Below are 21,054 nucleotides of genomic sequence, written 5' to 3'. Positions count from 1 at the left end.
TATCGTATACATGTTCGAAATAAACTGAAACTGAACTGAACAAATGTAAAAAGAAGTTGACTAATGTCTAAAACAATTTGAATGAAAGTTACATTTTTGCTTCTCTGGTAAACATCACACTTTTTCCTTGTTGGCATGACTGGTATTGTTTAATCGTGTCATCACAAAAAATATGAATAAAATAAAATAAAAACATATTTGAATTCTCATAAGATCTCCTGACATCATAAACTGAGTTTTTTTTTTACTTTTGAAGTATATTTGTCCAGATTATTTTGCCCAAACTCCTAAATTGTACCACTTTTTGGGCATTTCACGAAGGAAGTTCCGCTGTAATTAGGGATGTCCCGATACAATATTGACAATGGGGCCTTGAGGAATGGCTGATATTAATCCGAATAGATATCAGCTCGAGTCATACATGTTTTTATCATTTTGTAGTGTGGACATACTTGCCAACCCTCCCGATTTTTTCCGGGAGACTACCGAATTTCAGTGCCCTCCCGAAAATCTCCCGGGGCAACCATTCTCCTGAATTTCCCCCGATTTCCACACAGACAACAATATTGGGAGCGTGCCTTAAAGGCACTGCCTTTAACGTCCTCCACAACCTGTCGTCACGTCTGCTTTTCCTCCGTACACACAGTCACAAAATATTTGCGGCTTTTACAAACACACACAAGGCATTTTTGATCAACCGCCATACTGGTCACACTGAGGGTGGCCGTATTAACAACTTTAACGCTGCTACAAATATGCGCCACGCTGTGAACCCACACCAAACAAGAATGACAAACACATTTCGGGAGAACATCTGCACCGTAACACAACATAAACACAACAGAAAAAATACCTCGAATCCCTTGCAGCACTAACTCTTCCGGGACGCTACAATACACCCCTCCTTACCCCTCCCCCCCATTTCCCGAATTCAGGGGTCTCAATGTTGGCAAGTATGAGTGTGGAATGTTAAAACAAGGCATGTTGAGGTGAAATGAATCAGAGGACAATGGTAGGTATAAAAAACAATGACATGTTTAATAACTGTAAAAGACTTATGTGGTCTTTAATTAAATTGAAGTGGCATGGTAATTTGCATTTGGTGATTCCTAGTGGTCAAAATAATTAAGTTACTGCTTGACTCTAATGACGGAGTAACTTCAATAATGAAGACACGTTAGTGGATACTTTTTAATATGCTTCTGCCTCGGGGACTGTACAGTATCTGTAGGTAAGTATTCAACAACTATAATGACTTGATACTTGTTTATATTGACAGATGTTGAGTTTTAGACTGCAATATTCAATTAAAGACACCTATTATTATTTGTATGTCTCGCTTGTGTGCTACAGTATCATGTGCTTAGTCCTTGTTTAGCCTATATTTGAACCTTTTTGAACTCAGGGCCCAACCTTTCCACCACATACAGGCCAGGGGTCCACACAAATATTAACGATGAATTAAAACTCTTACTCTTGATTTTTTTTTATATTAAGTAATTATATATATAGTTATAGGATACAACTTGTCAAATGATATGAAACCATGTGTTAATCACAAAGATTATTATCAAAGCTTAGGTCGGAGTGTTTACAAAGTTAAATAATGATCAAATATCCTATTAAGAAGGGACTCATTACAAAACTGACAAAAAAAATAAATGGTGCTAAACAGTACTAAAAAAAAAAAATTCCAACTAAATTACAGATAAATAATAAATAATATCCATCCATCTATTTTCTACCGCTTGTCACTTTTGGGGTCGCGAGGGGTGCTGGAGTCTATCTCAAATGCATTCGGGTGGAAGGCGGGGTACACCCTGGACAAGTCGCCCCTCTTAGCAGGGCCAACACAGATAGACAGACAACATTCACACTCACATTCACAAACTAGGGCCAATTTAGTGTTTCCAATCAACCAATCCTCAGGTGCATGTCTTTGGGGGTAGAAGGAAGACGCTGTACCCGGAAGGAACCCAAGCAGTATATGTTACTTAAATAAACTGTCAATAAATTTAAAGGGCAAGTGAAAATACAGCTTCACCATTTTAGTCATATTTTTTCAAAATTTCCATTACTGCCACAAGTGGTGGAAAAGTCTATTACACCTGATTACTGATGGACCCTATACGGACCACGGCTGAGAAACACGAGGCGCTCGTGGCTCAAAAATGGGCCCTATGGTTAATAAACACTGGCCTGCAGCATAGCCTACCATGTTTACATTTTGTGAATGACTTCACTAAAATACAACAACAAAAATCAACCTACTGTACTTATTGGAGGATATTTGGATGTTAACTGTCCGCGCAAGTAAACACACTGCAGGACCGCTTGTATCGGAAATTATTTTGCCAGCCGATATCATGTGATGCTTTTTTATTTATTTATTTATTTTTTATTTTTTGCTAATGTCAGACATATACCAAAATCAGATCAGGACACTCACTGCAATTTGTAATTGCCTCGTCCTGCTGAAAAAGGGACGACAGTCACATTTTATGATCGTGTCTCAGTGCTGGTTTAATTTGTTGTGGAACAACACCTTTGAGTCAGGCCCTCAATCAAGTCTGACTTCTCCCATTGAGGGTATGTCCAAATCGTGTCCTGGGAATGACGTTAAAGTGCATCCGGCAGTCGAGGCTCCTCTATGTGGTCTTGGGGCACTAGGAAGTTAACCCCTTTACTACTGTTACCCCGGGTGGTCTTTGGCAAAGGCCTAGTACCTGACTACCCCCTAGCCAGGGATACGGTGAAGACCTCAACGGCGGAGCAGGCGGTAGATTTAAGATTAGGGTCCCCAGTAACCTTGGACTCCATGCCGCTGGACCCTGACCCGATTCTGTCAAGGATCGTGTGGTGACTGTCTGTGCACCAGTCTCCCCACGTTATAGGCCTACTGAAATGAGATGTTCTTATTTAAATGGGGATAGCAGGTCCATTTTATGTGTCATACTTGATCATTTCACGATATTGCCATATTTTTGCTGAAAGGATTTAGTAGAGAACATCCACGATAAAGTTCGCAACTGGAGAAAAGCCCTGCCTCTACCGGAAGTCGCAAACGATGACGTCACATGTTGATGGCTCCTCACATATTCACATTGTTTTTAACGGGAGCCTCCAACAAAAAGAGCTATTCGGACCGAGAAAACGACAATTTCCCCATTAATTTGAGCGAGGATGAAAGATTCGTGTTTGAGGATATTGATAGCGATGGACTAGAAAAAAAAAACAAAAAAAAAACGTGATTGCATTGGGATGGATTCAGATGATTTTAGACACGTTTAATAAGATAATTCTGTGAAATCCCTTATCTTTCTATTGTGTTGCTAGTGTATAAGTAAGTTTAACAGTACCTGATAGTTGGAGGTGTGTCTCCACGGGTGTGTTGACGCCAGTGTCTTAGGGAAGTCGACGGCAGCTTTATGGGCGGCACTAGCTCAGTTGATCTCCGGTAAGAAGCGACTTTTAACCACAATTTTCTCACTAAAACCTGCTGGTTGACATTTGGTTGGGATTATGCGATTAAAGCAGATGACTTTTAGCTGTGTGTGCGCAGCGCTCATATTCCTAACAGCCCGTGACGTCAAGCGTATACGTCATCATTACACGACGTTTTCAAGAAAAAACTCCCGGAAAATTTAAAATTGCAATTTAGTAAACTAAAAAGGCAGTATTGGCATGTGTTGCAATGTTAATATTTCATCATTGATATATAAACTATCAGACTGCGTGGTGGGTAGTAGTGGGTTTCAGTAGGCCTTTAAACAAAGTCACGCACAGGCATCCTCCATAAAGGGATACACCCCTACCCGGAGGATCGTCATACCCGTTCGAGTGACCGCCGATGAATGATTATGAACGGATCTGGAGTTTTTCTTTTTATACATCTTGCACACATTCATCATATGCAAGCCAGACTGAAGTCATGAGAGGAAACACACACACACCAAAAAAGCATTTCCCCATCATAAGAGGCGGGAATGGGAAGCCCATCTATCAATGTTCTGGCCATTTAGAATAAACCACCTCTGATGAAAGCAATACGGGGTGAAAGACGAAACGAGCGAAGAATAAGATAAGGAATGGTAAATGGGTTGTACTTGTATAGTGCTTTCCCACCTTCAAGGTACTCAAAGAGCTTTGACACTATTTCCACATTCACCCATTCACACAATGGTAACTGGCATGCATGGCCCTAACCACAGATATTCTCAACATTTTACAACGATAAGACAATAAATAATGACTTGGACAATTGTCTGCTCAGTCTGTAAGTAGGATGTTTTGTTGGATGGCAGCCATGTTTGTCAACCGCTCTTGCTCGAATTGTACTCACATGTGCTTGTCAGCGCCACCAAGATGTGAACCAAATGTGGTGCTGATTCAATTAAACACCAACAGGTGGATGGTACAGTGGATACTTCATAGAGCTGTGTGATTTCACTTGGAGGATTAAACTTCATAGTTTGGTAACTGTGCCACCATGTTGCAGCAAAACAGGCCCAGAGCATAATACTACCACCACCATGCTTGACAGTAGGTTTGGTGTTCCTTGGATTAAAGGCCTCACCTTTTCTCCTCCTTTTCTCCTGGGTATTGTGGCCAAACAGCTCAATTTGTGTTTTATCTGACATCACATAGACAACAGTAAGACCTTCTGGAGGAAAGTTCTGTGGTCAGATAAAACAAAATTGAGCTGTTTGGCCACAATACTCAGCAGTATGTTTGGAGGAGAAAAGATGAGGCCTTTAATACCAGGAACACCACCCCTACTGTCAAGCACGGTGGAGGTAGTATTATGCCCTGAGCCTGTTTTGCTGCCAATGGAACTGGTGTTTTACAGAGAGTAAATGGGACAATGAAAAAGGAGGATTACCTTCAAATTGTACCCTCCCGGAAACAGTTAGAGATGCTCCCTGAGTAGAAGCATTTAAGTCCCATCTTAAAACTCATTTGTATGCTCTAGCCTTTAAATAGACCCCCCCTTTTAGACCAGTTGATCTGCCGTTTCTTTTCTTTTCTGCTCTGCCCCCCTCACCCTCGTGGAGGGGGGTGTGGGGGGTGGGGTCTCAGCTTCGGTGGTCACGGATGAAGTGCTCGCCTGTGAATCTGTTGGGGAGATCTCTGCACTGCTGACCTGTCTCTGCTTGGAATGGTCCACTGCTGGCCCCACTATGGACTGGACTGTCACTAATATGTTAGATCCACTATGGACTGGACTTTCACAATATTATGCTAGATCCACTCGCCGTCCATTGCACCGGTCGCCCTAGAGGAGGGGGGGGGGGGGGGGGTTCCTCTCCAAAGTTTCTAATTGTCATCCCACTGGGTTATGTTTTTCCTTGCCCTGATTTGGGATCTGAACCGAGGATGACGTTGTGGCTTGTGGAGCCCTTTGAGACACTTCTGATTTAGGGCTATATAAATAAACATTGATTGATTGACATTGAAATTATTCAGGACAACTTAAAATCATCACACCGGACGTTGGGTCTTGGGCGCAGTTGGGTGTTCCAACAGGACAATGACCCCCCAAAACACATGCTTTAATGTCTTTAATGTCCTATGTGTTCTTTGATGTTTGATGTTTCCCTCTTACACACAGTCATGTAAGAGGGATGTGTACTATGGCTATGAGTTGTTGTTTTTTTCCCTTGGCCTCAGTCTGCACCCCCTCTCCAGGGCCCAGGCTAAGACCGATTTTTTTATTTTATTTTAATCTTATATTTTTTTCTCCCACCCCCCCTGTTTACCTGTATCTCACATTTTTTGTAAGGGGCGCTGGAAACCGGCAGACCCGTCAGCGATTCTGTTCTGTCTCCCTGTAATGTTTGTCTGATCTTGAATGGGATTGTGCTGAAAATTTTAATTTTCCTAACTCTCCTGACGGAATAAATAAAGTACTATCTAATCTAATCCATCTAATGTCAAAAGTGGTAAAGGAATCACTATATCGGACTAGAATGAAGTTTTTACAATGTCCTTCCCAAAGTCCTGACTCAAACGTGTGAACAATGCTGAAGAAACAAGTCCATGTCAGAAAACCAACAAATTTAGCTGAACTGCACCAATTTTGTCAAGAGGAGTGGTCACAAATTCAACCGGAAGCTTGCCAGAAGCTTGTGGATTTTCTTAACACTTAATTTCGGCCAAACACATGTAGAATATGCTTTAAAAAAAGGGCTATATATATATAAAAAAAACATTTAAAAATAACATGACAATTGGTGGCGACTTGTCCAGGGTGAACCCCCGCTTTCCGCCTGAATGCATCTGAGATAGGCTCCAGCATCCCCCGCGACCTAAAAAAGGGACAAGCGGTACAAAAAGGATGGATAGATGGATGTATTATGGTGAAACCGGAAGGGTTGAAGCGCAATGTAATGAGGGACGACTGTACCTTCACCGAAGCCAAAGATTGTAGTGATGCAGTGCAGTTTGACAAATACTCTATATCCGGGCCTAATGTGTCTTCCTCTTTCCAAAAACAGATGAAGAAAGAGACCTCAGAAATTTAAATGTCTAACCCTTCTATTTCAAAGCCCCCAGATGTTAGCTATAACATTGTCAATATGAAAAAGGATTTCAAAGGACTTTTGTCTTAAACCCCACTGCAAAGACGGTCTAATTATTCCCCGCTTTCTGACAATTTTGAAGCTACCCAACAGCCATCTTCCTCGTTCATGCCTTCTCCCACAGGTGCCTCGCTCTATCTTGTATCGACGCAGATGTACATGAGAGGCTGCGACTGACAAGGTAACAGGTCGTCGACAGCCTCGCGCTTGAAAATGAATTACCATATGTAAAGAACTGAGGTGGCGAGGTCGCTCTTTTTGTCTCCAGGATGAAGCAGGTGGGCATCGGGGGGTAAGATAAGTGTGAGCACACACACACACACACATACAAACACAAACTAGTCCCAGAAACAATATAGAGCAGTAGTGTGATAGTGCCAAGGTTTTAGTACAGTGCAGATCTGTGAAAAAAGGGACTGATTACCACTGAGAGAATGGCCCAACAGGTTTTCTCATCAGGATTGGTTTTCAAACTGAAGTAATAGTGCCACTCTAATTCTTGCTGTCAATTTAAATGGCCCCCTTCTTTCTGTAAAATACCCGTAGGTGGTCCGTTTTAATGCCTAAATCAAATGGTTTGTCTTTGTATATTCAGTCATGTCACCTGACACCAAATTGGTCTGAAAGGGGGAACGAATACATACGTTTTAACACTGGGCAGTAGGGTTGTCCCGATACCAATAATTTGGTAATGGTACCAAAATGTATTATCGATACTTTTCCAAGTTAAGGAAAATACAAAAAATGTCTATATTGGCTTTATTTTAACAGACAATCTTACAATACAATTAACATATTGTGGAGAGGCGGACCCGGCAGTCTGACAGCGAGGCAGGGCACACCATAGCCTAGCCCAAGATGGCGGCGAGGAGGCGTGGCCGGCAGTCCGACAGCGAGGCAGGGCACGCCGGAGCCGGGCCCAAAATGGCAGCGAGGAGGCGTGGACGGCGACCGACGCTGCAATCGAGATCAGGTGCATAGGTCGCACACCTGGGGGCAATTGAAAAATCTTCTCGCACCGTATAGAAGGGCGACAGCCGTGAATGTCAGAGGGAGAGGCGGAGAGACGAGAAGGAGCCAAAGGGAAAAATAAAGAAGTCCAAACATGCCACCGCTATGTCCTTCCTTGACGGTCCTTGGAACCCGCACGACGGCTTGAGAAGTCTGTCATACATATGTTTCCTTTTTCCCTCAAATAATTTTAGAAGGTTGAACTATAAATGAAAGGGCACACATTGGACTTTTTGTTGGAAAAGTTACAATTTTCTATATCAAGGATTATATTACACCGGGGGTCAGTAACCCGCCGCTACAAAGCCGAATATGGTTCTGTAGCGCCGCCCTAGTGGCTCCCTGGACCTCGTTCAGAGATATGTGAAAATAGAAAAAGATGAAAGAAAAAAAACAAGTTTTTTGTTTTAATATATTTTCTATAGGAGAACAAACAAGACACAAACGCTTTTTTAAAACTTGGACACACACTATAACTTTGGCCATTCTCCAGAAGTGATCTCATCCTGTGAAAAGACTCCATTTTATTAATGATTTCCAATGTTGTAAAAATGGCTAGAATAAAAATTAAAATGCAGCATTTCTGTCAACGAAGATTTGCCTCAGCCTTTGGTAGTAGGCTAATATAGCTAATATAGACACTTCCATCAAGTGTTGCCTTCATTGTAACACACTTTTAATGTTTTTGCGGCTCCAGGCAGATTTTTTCTTTTGTATTTTTGGTCCAATATGGCTCTATCAATATTTTGGGTTGCCGACCCCTGGATTAGACCATAATCCAAAACTTCTTTGACATTATATGAAATGCTTCATGATTCATGGTTGCCACTCCACTCCAAACAACAATTATCAGTAAGTACTAAAACCAACACTATGGATAAATGTACACAGATAAACCATGTAGCTACAAACATCTGTCGAAGATACAAAACAATTGTAGGAATTTGTTACAAAAATCAGTCATTTCACTTGCATTAATTGACGTTACAAGGGCAGTCTTAACTCCGCTAATATTTGGCATCAATCCAAGCAGCTGTGTGAGCATCGAACTATCTACATGTGCATATCAGGGGAGCTAATATACATGAGAGTAGTATATATATATATATATATATATATATATATATATATATATATATATATATATATATATATATATATATATTTATGTATGTACATACACATATATATACATACATATATATATACACAACACATACATGTGTTATTTTATTTTATTTATTTTTTATATATATTTTTTTACAATTGTTTTTAACATGTCTGTGCAGCACTTTGGAAACGTTATTGTTGTTTAAATGTGCTATATAAATAAAGTGGATTGGATTGGATATATATATATACATACATATATGTACGTATATACATACAAACACATACACTCATATACAGACATACATATATACATATATACAGTACATATATATTTATATATACATACATATATATACATATATATACATACATACATATATATATATATATACATACATATACATACATATATATGTATGTATATATATATATATATATGTATGTATATATATACGTATATATGTATATAAACATACACACATGTATCTATACATATATATATATGTATATATAATATATATATACATATATATATATATATATACCAAGAAAATGTGAAAGTTCAACTACCTTGTCTACTTCCGTGACGACCTCTTGAAAGCTTTGTAACCAATCGGAAATATCAAGCAGCTGAAAGTCAAACATGGATAAGTTTTGTATTTTTCCCAAACATTCTATTGTTCCTATCAAGATGATGCTTACCTCACTAACATCCCACTTTTTGACCCAAAAGTTAGATAATATTTCAATATCTATAATCTTAAAACATATTTAATGCCAAATGCATCAATTTTCTGTGGGTGTTTTTTGTCTAAACCAATTTACACCCTGTGTAATAAATAAGTGGGTAAACGGAGCTAATTGAGCAATGTATTTTGATTAAATCAGGCTCATGTTGACAGGGTATGTCCTATCTGCCCACTTAGGCCATAGACCATCTGGCAGACAAATTCCAACTTTCCCCCAAATTGGGCACCAAGGTAAAAAAAAATGGAAATTATGTCACTTGACACAACATTTGTAGTAAATCCAGTTATATTTTTAAAGCTTAAGTACTCCACTGTGAAATGGCAGTATTTCTGTACAACAACAAAACAAATTACTACAAAAGCAGCATTATAAAAAACTAATTCATACATTGTTTTAATTCAAACCTGGGCACAGTATTGAGAAAATAGACAAAATACATATTGGAAAGGGAAAACAATGGTGGGGCACTGCACCGACTGACCTTTAAGTGTGTGTGTGAGTGTGTGTGTGTGTGTGTGTGTGTGTGTGTGTGTGTGTGTGTGTGTGTGTGTGTGTGCGTGCGTGCGTGCGTGCGTGCGTGCGTGCGTGCGTGCGTGCGTGCGTGCGTGCGTGCGTGCGTGCGTGCGTGCGTGCGTGCGTGCGTGTGTGTGTGTGTGTAAACAATTAGTTTGTACAGGGTTTCTACATGTTTCAGCAAATCTAATTATTAATGCCTTCTTTAATGCCACTTAAACAAATGTAATGTCCATGTCCTACTGCAAATACTTATTATATATACAGTTAAAAGCTCTAAGGCAAAATTGTAAGCATTGCAAGCAATATGATGATCTTGAATAGTGGAAAAATTAACTGTTTCTCTCTAGTAAATTTGAAATGGCTCACGGTACTTTTTAATCTAATAATGTATTTTTCTGTAGTGGTAGCAGCAGCTGCCAGTTGTGGTGACGTCGTGGCTACAGCAGACGTTGCTATGTTGGTCATGCTAAAGACATTTTGGCACTGTTAACTGCCTTTTACTTCTAAAGGCCTTAGTGGCCACATGCGTGGACAGCACCTTTTAGCTCTCATTTCCAAAATTGTGTACATTACTGAATTGGGGTCTTATGGCCACTTATGTGGACACTTATATTGCCATCTGGTGGTGTCAGAAGAGTACAATGGAATTTGGGAAAAAAAAAGTGTAAAAATAAAAATTAGCATGTCACGACACATGAAGTACACATTGGTTATATGGACAAAGTACATCATATCAAAAGATTATTTTTAGTTTTAATTCTAATTAGGGTCTAATAAGCCCAAATAGCAGAGATACGTTTAAAAAATACATGTAAACAAACAGCTTGGGCCTTAAGAGGTTAATTGTCAACTTGTCATTAGCTAATAGCATGTGAGATTTCATTGCATTAAAAGTTTTAATGCTTTTTAATGTCAATGCCCTTTTTGTGCAAAATCGATTTAATGACTTTTAGTGCTTTTTAGTGACCCACGGGAAGCTTGTGTAAATACAGTGGCACCTCTGCTTACAGGTTTTTTGGGGGATATGGGCTATCGCTCAGACTACTAGTTACACGGCAAATTATATGCCACTTCTCAATATTTTACATTTCATTTCGAGAAATTTCCCAAGTTTTAAGAACTATTTACATATTTTTAGTCATTAACTTTACATCATTACTGGTAGGAGACCACGGGGAAGACCCAGGACACGTTGGGAAGACTATGTCTCCCGACTGACCTGGGAATGCCTCAAAATCCCCCGAGAGATGCTGGACGAAGTGGTTGGGGAGAGGTAAGTCTGGGCTTCCCTGCTTAGGCTGCTGCCCCCGCAACCCGACCTCGGATAAGCGGAAGAAGATGGGTGGATGGACTTCACATCATAATCTTAATTTTAGCATTAAAAATTATATTTGATATTATATTTTCTCTATTTTAGTTTAAAATTGAGAAAATAACTATTCAAATACGATGTTATGGTTTTCTCCACATATAAAATTGTGTTAAAAGTTTCTCCATTGTACCGATGATGCCTAAGTTAAGTATTGCACATTTAATAATGCTTCTTTTCAGAATAGAATACTAACTTCCTTCTTAAAGGTGTAGGATGTCTTATAAATATAAAGTAAAATAAACTTGCGGCAGGGACAAATTATTTCACTAGTTTTTAGCATTTTTTTCCTCTAAAATCTAGTCATTTTATCTAGTATTTTGTAAGCTCTTCTTTGCAGTGTATGCTTTAGGTTAAATGCCACCCCACGGTGTCTAATGCTTAAACCAAAAATAAACAAAAGGATAGTGCCCCTTAGAAAAGGCATTAAAGCTTAGGGAAGGCTATGCAGAACAAAACAAAAACTGAACTGGCTACACAGTAAACAAAAACAGAATGCTGGACGACAGCAAGACTTACTGTGGAGCAAAGACAGCGTTCACAAAGTACATCCAAAAATGACATGACAATCAACAATGTTCCCGCAAAAAAGGATAAAAACAACTGAAATATTCTTGATTGCGTAAACAAAGTAGATGCAGGAAATATCGCCCAAAGGAAGACATGAAACGGCTACAGGAAAATACCAAAAAAAAGAGAAAAAGCTACTTAAATAGGAGCACAAGACAAGAACTAAAACACTAAACACAGGAAAACAGCAAAAAAACTCAAAACAAGTTAGGGCGTGATGTGACAGGTGGTGACAGTACACCTACTTTGAGACAAGAGCTATATTGATGCATGCTTGGTTATGGTTTAAAGTCATATCCAACAATCGCGACAACGACTTTTTACTGTCAACTGAGTTTCGTTTTTTAATGATTTCTGCTGGTGGTGTGCCTCCGCATTTTTTCCAACACAAAAAATGCGCCTTGGCTCAAAAAAGTTTGAAAAACACTGCCGTAGAAGTCCACTCTCCAAGGTAAACGCTGGACTATTAGAGTACTTCATAAACTACTATAGTTGTTTGAAGTACTTTGTCCATTGTTTTGTAATGTTTTTCATACAATATTCAGTATCTGAAAGTTTGTTTTTCTCATTAAAAAGCATGTTACGTAGTATAATTGTTAGGGTTTTTTTGATTGGTCATGCAAAGAATAAGGGTTTTATAATTCAATGCAATGGGAATGTTGATTTGGAGTGTTTTGGGTTACAGAACCAATTAAACTCATAAGCCGGGATACTAGTGTACTGCAGAAAACAAGAGGGAAAAACACAAGGTGGGGAAATTAGGGTGGCGTGTAATTAAAAGTGTGAAACAACAACTTTCAGAGAACTTTCTGGAAGAGGTTCAGTTTCATAACAAGTCAATCCTGGAATACATGTGTTTAACAAAGCCGCTTAGATTGCCGCAAAAAAGTCGTGTTCAGGCTAATTGGTTTGCATGTTTTTGATGAATGGCAGAGAGGATCCAGGAAGGTTGTTTTCATGGCACTAATAGGGCTTTCAGCAAGATCATTACCTCGCAAAAAAAAGGGGAAAACTCTGTCTCTACTTTTCCATTTATTCCTTTCAAAATAATCGGCAAAAAAACAAAAAAAAACAACACATCTGCAGCGGGGGTAAAATTACATGTTTGCTCGCTTTCCGCTGCCGTCATCTCACCCTGTCTCGCACACAGGAAGCAGAAGCTTGGAAGACAAAGCAACATGTAAGAGGCTCGTGGACATCTCAAATGCACTCAGCGAGGACATTAATAAAAATAATTAACACAGGAGATGGGTGGGGAGGGTATGGGAGAAGCATGGCAGATGTAATTTCTGTTATTCAATTTGTCAGAGAGTCAAGCAGGAAACCCACCGATCATTCTGTTAGTGCCTGCAGCAGGCCTCGCTATCGTGGGAGGACATGCAAAAACACAAAGAGGGCCTCACTGGAGGGCCAGAGGGGTCATTAGCGAAGGAAGAAGATCAGGTATCGACGATTTATCTCGCTGGAAAAGGATTAGAGACAGAAGGAGAAAAAGGAGCGCGCTGCGGCTTTAATGTACTTTAGGAACATGGGAGTCATTCATCAAAGCACACGAGACGCACGCCCACACTGCGGGAGGTTGAGGTTCATGGAGGCCAAGTGATTATTGCCATTGTAACTCACACACATCACTGAAATGCAGAGTCATCACACTGGCAAGAACATGTAGACATGTCCACAACATTTAGGACACGACCAGCACAACCCTGTGGGACAAGCACTCTATACCAGACCTAGGCAAATTGAGCTTGAGCTTTTCAATCTGGCCCGCTGGACATTGCCAAATAATTTTTTTTAGATCTTTAAGATGGAAACTGGAGCTGCCATTATGATATGCAGTCATGTTTTCTAATGACCGTGAGTCTTCAACTATACAAAGTATTTCAATGGTTGGAATCTGCTCTTATGGATGATATACCAGTTACTATGGTCATTTAATGAGTTACTATGGTAATCTAACAAGTTACTATGGTCATCTAATGAGTTACTATGGTAATCTAACGAGTTACTATGGTCATCTAATGAGTTACTATGGTCATCTAATGAGTTACTATGGTAATCTAATGAGTTACTATGGTAATCTAACAAGTTACTATGGTCATCTAATGAGTTCCTATGGTCATCTAATGAGTTACTATGGTAATCTAATGAGTTACTATGGTAATCTAATGGGTTACTATGGTCATGTAATGAGTTACTATGGTAATCTAACGAGTTACTATGGTAATTTGATGAGTTACTATGGTCATCTAATGAGTTACTATGGTAATCTAATGAGCTACTATGGTCATCTAATGAGTTACTATGGTAATCTAATGAGTTACTATGGTGATCTAATGAGTTACTATGGTCATCTAATGAGTTACTATGGTCATCTAATGAGTTACTATGGTCATCTAATGAGTTACTATGGTAATATAACGAGTTACTTTGGTAATCTAATGAGTTACTATGGTCATCTAATGAGTTACTATGGTCATCTAATGAGTTACTATGGTCATCTATTGAGTTACTATGGTCATCTAATGAGTTACTATGGTCATCTAATGAGTTACTATGGTAATATAACGAGTTACTTTGGTAATCTAATGAGTTACTATGGTCATCTAATGAGTTACTATGGTCATCTAATGAGTTACTATGGTCATCTAATGAGTTACTATGGTCATCTAATGAGTTACTATGGTCATCTAATGAGTTACTTTGGTAATCTAATGAGTTACTATGGTCATCTAATGAGTTAATATGGTAATGTAATGAGCTACTATGGTCATTTAATTACTATGGTCATCTACGTTAGTGGTTCTCAAATGGGGGTAAGCATACCCCTCGGGGTACTTGAAGGTATGCCAAGAGGTATGTGAGATTGTTTTAAAAATAGTCCAAAAAAAACAAAAATTCAAAAAAAATTTATAAATATATTAATTGAATAATACTTCAACAAAATATGAATGTAAGTTCATAAACGGTGAAAAAAAACAAAAACAAAAAATGCAACATTCAGTGTTGACAGCTAGATTTTTTGTGGGCATGTTCCATAAATATTGATGTTAAAGATTTTTTTTTTGTGAAGAAATGTTTAGAATTAATTTCATGAATCCAGATGGATCTCTATTACAATCCCCAAAGAGGGCACTTTAAGTTGATGATTACTTCTATGTGTAGAAATCTTTATTTATAATTGAATCACTTGTGTATTTTTCAACAAGTTTTTAGTTATTTGTATATCTTTTTTTCCAAATGGTTCAACAAATGAGCAATATTTTGCACTGGTATACAATTTAATAAATCAGAAACTGATGACATAGTGCTGTATTTTACTTCTTTATCTCTTTTTTTCCAACCAAAAATGTGTTGTTCTGATTAGGGGGTACTTGAATTAAAAAAATGTTCACAGGGGGTACATCACTGAAAAAAGGTTGAGAACCACTGTTCTACGTGACAGCAGCTCAGACTAGGCACCAAGCAATGTGGGCGGGAAGCGTTTCCACAGATGCGGAAGGAGATTTTCCCAACAAACTTCTAAAGCTTAGTGATGTATAGAATGGAACAGAATAGAATACAATAGAAAGTACTTTTTTGATCCTTGGGGGAATTTTAGCAAATATCAGATGAATCAGATTGTAGGTTGGGTTTATTTTGTGCCCTTAGCGTTCATATTTCACTGTTTGTTGCATTTTTGTTGCGTTTCACTCAATTGTAAAATATGTCGACCGACATATATTTGACGTTCATATTTTGTCAATATTCAGTGTTTTATCGTTTGTCTCATGAGTGAAATGGAAAGTGACAGGGATATCAGCAATTACTATAAGGTTCTATTTAATTATATTTATATCTATTTTCACGGAAAAAAAAAAACAATTGTGAAGCTATTTAAACTTGATTTCATGTTAAAGTGTCTTGGGTGATTGCTTTGATATAGAAATAAAGACAACTGCACTTAAAGTTGTAAACTGCAATAAGGAGTAAGAGCACCACAAAGGAGAGTCGACACTATCCGCATTAAACTTTTCAATCATAATTTTACTGTTTGCGAGCCTCACGTGGGCCAAGCTGTAAAAATAAAATGAGCCCTGAATCATGGTAGTGTCGGCGGGTAATAACGGTTACGGTAATGATGTTGGAGGCCGGCGGCAACAAAGGGAATGGAAATATCACCTACCGTGATCGGTGATTTTACAGGAGACCAGATACAGCTCCTTGAGGCTCCGCCCCTCCTTGGCGATGATTTCCACACACCTACAGCGGAGCACAGACACACACAAAAAAAAAGTTTTAAGCTTTTGTGCCCGAGGCGTCCACAGTCTGTGCGTTATTCCCTATTTTCTTGTGCCTGGGGGCACATCTGACTGCGGTGGAAACAAAACAACATGGGATTATTCTGCAGTAGAGGTTAAACAGAACAGCTGCAGGGTCACATCTCTTCACGTGGTTAACATGCACATTCATTATTAAAAACCTGATCTGATTAAATAAGAACTGGACTGTATGTGCATTTTTTTTCTTCTTCAACTCTTTGAAGTGTGTTCAATCTGCATTCAGCACACTGCCTGAGACCAGAGGATCAGCGATATGTGTGTGCGCCTGTGTACGCATGAATGTGTGTGTGTGTGTGTGTGTGTGTGTGTGTGTGTGTGTGTGTGTGTGTGTGTGTGTGTGTGTGTGTGTGTGTGTGAAAAGAAATGAAAGTATACACTCGGGAGGGCCATGGGGAAGATCAGAGTATGTGTAACAAGTGATTCTCTTTAAATGCCTCTAATGAGAAGTGTGTGTGCTACAACCGGATTTTGATCAACACATTTGACCTATTAACCTTCAGCAGGAAACGTTTTGATCATTATTCGGGTCGTCCATCATGAATATGTAAGGGAAGAGATGAGGGGAAAGCACACGTTTACACATTTACATTAACATGGATGATGGGGACACACAGACACACACACACACTTGAAAAGTCTCTGAGTATTTGTTAGGGGTGTAACGGTACGTAATAATCACAGGTTGGCGAGCACCTTGGGGTGGGCAGGTCGACCCAAATGGCGATAGTATCAATACCAAAGGGTAGTAATGTGTCATATTAAAACTAGTACAATACAATAGAATAGAATAGAATAGAATGCATTTTATTGTCACTATACACAGCTACAATGAGATTAAACGCAACTCCAGTATCAAATCAGTCTACAAATATGCAAAACATAGGAAGGAAAGAAAAAGAAAAATAGTTCAAAATGAGGCAAGGTGCACAGTCCAGTCCTGAGAACGAATGTTCTGAATTTGTTGTTTAACTATGATGCTATATACATATATACAGAAACATTCAGACTTTGGGTGTAAAGTAAGGCTGAGTGATATGGCCTTTTTTTAATTATCTCCATATTTTTAGGCCAGGTCGCGATACACCATATATATCTCTATATTTTGCCTTAGTCTTGAATGAACACTTGGTGCATATAATCACAGAAGCATGATGATTCTATGTGTCTACATCAAAACATTCTTGTTCATACTGCATTAATATATGCTCATTTTAAACTTTCATGCAGAGAGGGAAATCACAACTAAGTCAATTGACCAAAAACTGTATTTATTAAACAGTTATTAAGCAGTGGCACAAACATTCATGTCATTTCAAAACAGAAAGTGCAAGATTGTCAGAGACATTTTAAAACAAGCAATTAGTGCACTTTTGTGCATGATGTCACTAAGATGACTTATCAAAACAATACATTAAAGTGCACTTTTTGTACAGAATGTCACTACAAAAGTTTAAAACAAATAAAGTGCACTTTTGTGCGTGATGTCACACAATATATTTCAATAACTGTACAAAAAAAATGAGCTGCTTAATAGGTTCAAAGCTGTTAAATTGTGCACCGTCATATCTGCTTTAGTTCACTGGGCAGCATCTTTTTACTTCAATTTTTCTATTACATTCCAGTTGGAATGGTCCAGGGAGTCTTTTTCATGCTACCAGGCTATCCTTTCACTACTTTCTCCTTTATTTTCTGTCTTCCTACTGCTTCCTGTTTAGTTTGGTCCATTTCCTTTTTCCAGCTACAGCTGTATTCATGTGTGGTGTGCTGGTATTTACTTAGTCTCAGTCCTCACTAATGGTATCAGGAGAATCATCAATCTATTGCATTCATTTGAGTGACTACCAGAGCAACAGGTGGAACTAAACCCCATCAATGCGATATTATTTTTTTAATCAACTGCTTGACAGATGTTTCATAATACCTTTTGGAAATAATGATTCAAACACAATTGTGTTAGTATTGTGCCTATGATGTACATTTTGTATTCAGTTCAAGAATATGTATTCTGCTTATTATAAAACATCTGAATTTTGAATTATATTTTTTATCTAGTGCTTTTCTCTAGTGACTCTAAGCCCTTTTACATAGTGAAACATTTAAACCAGTGTGGATGGCACTGGCAGCAGGTGGGTAACGCGTCTTGCCCAAGGACATGACGGCAGTGACTAGGATGGCGGAAGCGGGGATCAAACCTGGAACCTTCAAGTTGCAATACTGCCCATCTATTTTAGAACCACAGATGGAAATTAGCCTTTGCCTAGAATTTTGTATATTTACATTTCAACAAGTTGCTTCTATATTGAAGGAGAGTCTTGAGCCATTTTGAGAGATTATGAGAAATCCAGTCACGTGATACGTGAAGTAGAGGTGGAAAACACCAACCAACTTTAACACTGTTACAAATGTGCGCCACACTGTGAACCAACACCAAACAAGAATGATTTACACATTTTGGGAGAACATCCGCACCGTAACACAACAGAACAAATACCCAAAACCCCTTGCAGCACTAACTCTTCTGGGACACTACAGTATACACCCCTCGCTACCCCCCCCCCCCCAACCACCTCCACCCCACCCACCTCAACGTCCTCATGCTTTCTCAGGGAGAGCATGTCCCAAATTCCAAGCTGCTGTTTTAAGGTATGTTAAAAAAATAATGCACTTTGTAACTTCAATAATATAAAAATGGCAGCGCTATGTTGGCATTTTTTTGAGTTGATTTATTTTGGAAAACCTTGTTACATTGTTTAATGCATCCAGCGGGGCATCACAACAAAATTAGGCATAATAATGTGTTAATTCCACAACTGTATATATTGGTATTGGTTGATATCGGAATTGGTAATTTAGAGTTGGACAATATCGGAAATCGGCAAAAAAGCCATTATCGGACCTCTCTACACTTAAGCATATAAAGTGAACTTGTTTTTCTATTCTACTAGTGACTTAACATGCACTGTCCAGGTCCAAATAAAATCATTTCAATATTTAAACTCAATGAAACTTCTCACAAAAATGCATTTATGTGAACATTTTGGGGGCTTTGCTGACGTCCATTTAAATTACTAAACTAGTGATTAACTTTGATTAATTGTGATGAATAAAAGTCTATTCTATCCAATCATATTAAAGTAAAGTTAAGTACCAATAATTGTCACACACACACTATGTGTGGCAAAATTATTCTCTGCATTTGATCCATCCCCTTGTTCACCCCCAGGGAGGTGAGGGGAGCGGTGGCTGCGCACAAGAATCATTTTCTGTGATTTAACCCCAAATTTCAACCCTTGATTTTGAGTGCCAAGCAGGGAGGTAATGAGTCCTATTCTTATAGTCCAGGGGTAGGGAAACTATGGCTCTAGAGCCAGATGTGGCTCTTTTGATGACTGCATCTGGCTCTCGGATAAATCTGAGCTGACACTGCTTAACACGATAAGTATTGACTAATTCCACTTGTAATCAAAATGTTAAAAATAACGTTCAAAATATTAAACATGGTCATGCATTTGAATCCATCCATCCTTTTTTTCTACCGCACTTGTTCAAGAAATTGCATGATTTATTTATTATTGGTTTTTTTAGGGATTGCCCTACTGGGGGTTCTTCTGACCACCAAGCACCGACATGAAAGCCTATTCCAGGGTTACGATATTTTTTTATTTTTCAACAAGTCTCTCAGTTGCTTTCCAGCAATTGTCTTTTTCTCTTTCGTTCTCGCTCGCGGTCTGGCTTCAGCTCCAACCCTGTCTCTCCTCCCGGCGGCTGCTTATAACAGAGCGACAGGTGATTAGATAACAAGGCCCAAGTGGGCCATCTACGCACCTGTCGCTGATTTCGAGGCCGGTCCTGGCACACCCCGCTTCGCTGCAGGCCCGCAGGCAACGCCCCTCCACAGTTAGCTTCAGAATATCAACGTTATTACAAAGAATACGAGACCTATTATACTCTAGTAATGTTAGTCTTACTTAAAAATGCACGCGTTTAGTTATGTTCAGTGTTGAAAAGAATATTATATGGCTCTTACGGAAATACATTTTAAAATATTTGGATTCTTGGCTCTCTCAGCCAAAAAGGTTCCCGACCCCTGTTATAGTCGTTGGTATGACTCGGCCGGTGTTTGCACTCACAACCTACTGATCTCAGGGCGGACACTCAAACCATTAATTACATGAGTTAACGCAATGTTTGTTTACGGACCTAATCATCCATCCATTTTCTACTGATCCCAATCAATGAAAATCCCTGTGTGGATAACCAGGATTTGAAAGAAATTGACATTGCTGTTTTTAATGCCGACACACTCAGTTTGGACGTGGTCTTAAAAGAGATAAAATACCGGACATGCAGGAGTCAAAGTTACGAGGTTCCAAATTCCCTCAAAATACCACGTCTCTATGGAGACAACCACATTGGAGCTGCTAATGAATAAATACACGAGAGAAAGAGCCACCTGACAGAGGGCTAAAAAGAAAGAAGCGAATCCGGGATGCAGAGACGGAGGCCGAGCCACAGTTGCATCCAGTGGGAGCTTGTTACTCCACGCCCCGGGTCCCGGGAGTCACCGCGAAAGCAATTAGATCAGACATCAGTGACAGAGGTGAGGGAGATGGAAAGACAGCACAGTGGGAAGGAGAGCAAGTAGGCATCTCCACGCTGTGACTGAAGCAACAGGGGAGGAAGATGAATACAAGAGTAAAAAGGCCATTAAAAAGGCCACTGTTAGGTGGAATGAAATCGAGAGAAAGCAGCACTGAGGGGTCGGCATAAAGAAGAAGGTGCTGGATGAGAAGATGCGGGGTCAAGCAACATGAAAGACCAG

General features: G+C 39.2%; 1 protein-coding gene across 2 annotated transcripts in view; it reads right to left on the bottom strand.

Annotated features, from left to right (window-relative positions):
• fbxl17 (F-box and leucine-rich repeat protein 17) overlaps positions 1–21,054 on the bottom strand; it is a 640,382-nt gene that overhangs the window by 201,926 nt on the left and 417,402 nt on the right. Inside the window, exons 9-10 of one of the 2 annotated variants that reach the window (XM_061900199.1) lie at positions 16,076–16,152; positions 13,174–13,372 (exon numbers count right to left, since the gene is read on the bottom strand). In XM_061900199.1, coding sequence (XP_061756183.1) covers positions 13,365–13,372; positions 16,076–16,152 — 85 coding nt within the window. In that variant the 3' untranslated portion in view covers positions 13,174–13,364. Of the gene's footprint in view, positions 1–13,173; positions 13,373–16,075; positions 16,153–21,054 lie in introns of those variants that run through there. The other variant, XM_061900192.1, reaches the window with a different exon arrangement.

Source organism: Nerophis ophidion, linkage group LG01, assembly GCF_033978795.1.
Source record: "Nerophis ophidion isolate RoL-2023_Sa linkage group LG01, RoL_Noph_v1.0, whole genome shotgun sequence".
Lineage (NCBI taxonomy): Eukaryota > Metazoa > Chordata > Actinopteri > Syngnathiformes > Syngnathidae > Nerophis > Nerophis ophidion.
Note: the sequence above shows the minus strand (reverse complement) of the source record. Positions and strands in the feature narration are given on the sequence as shown.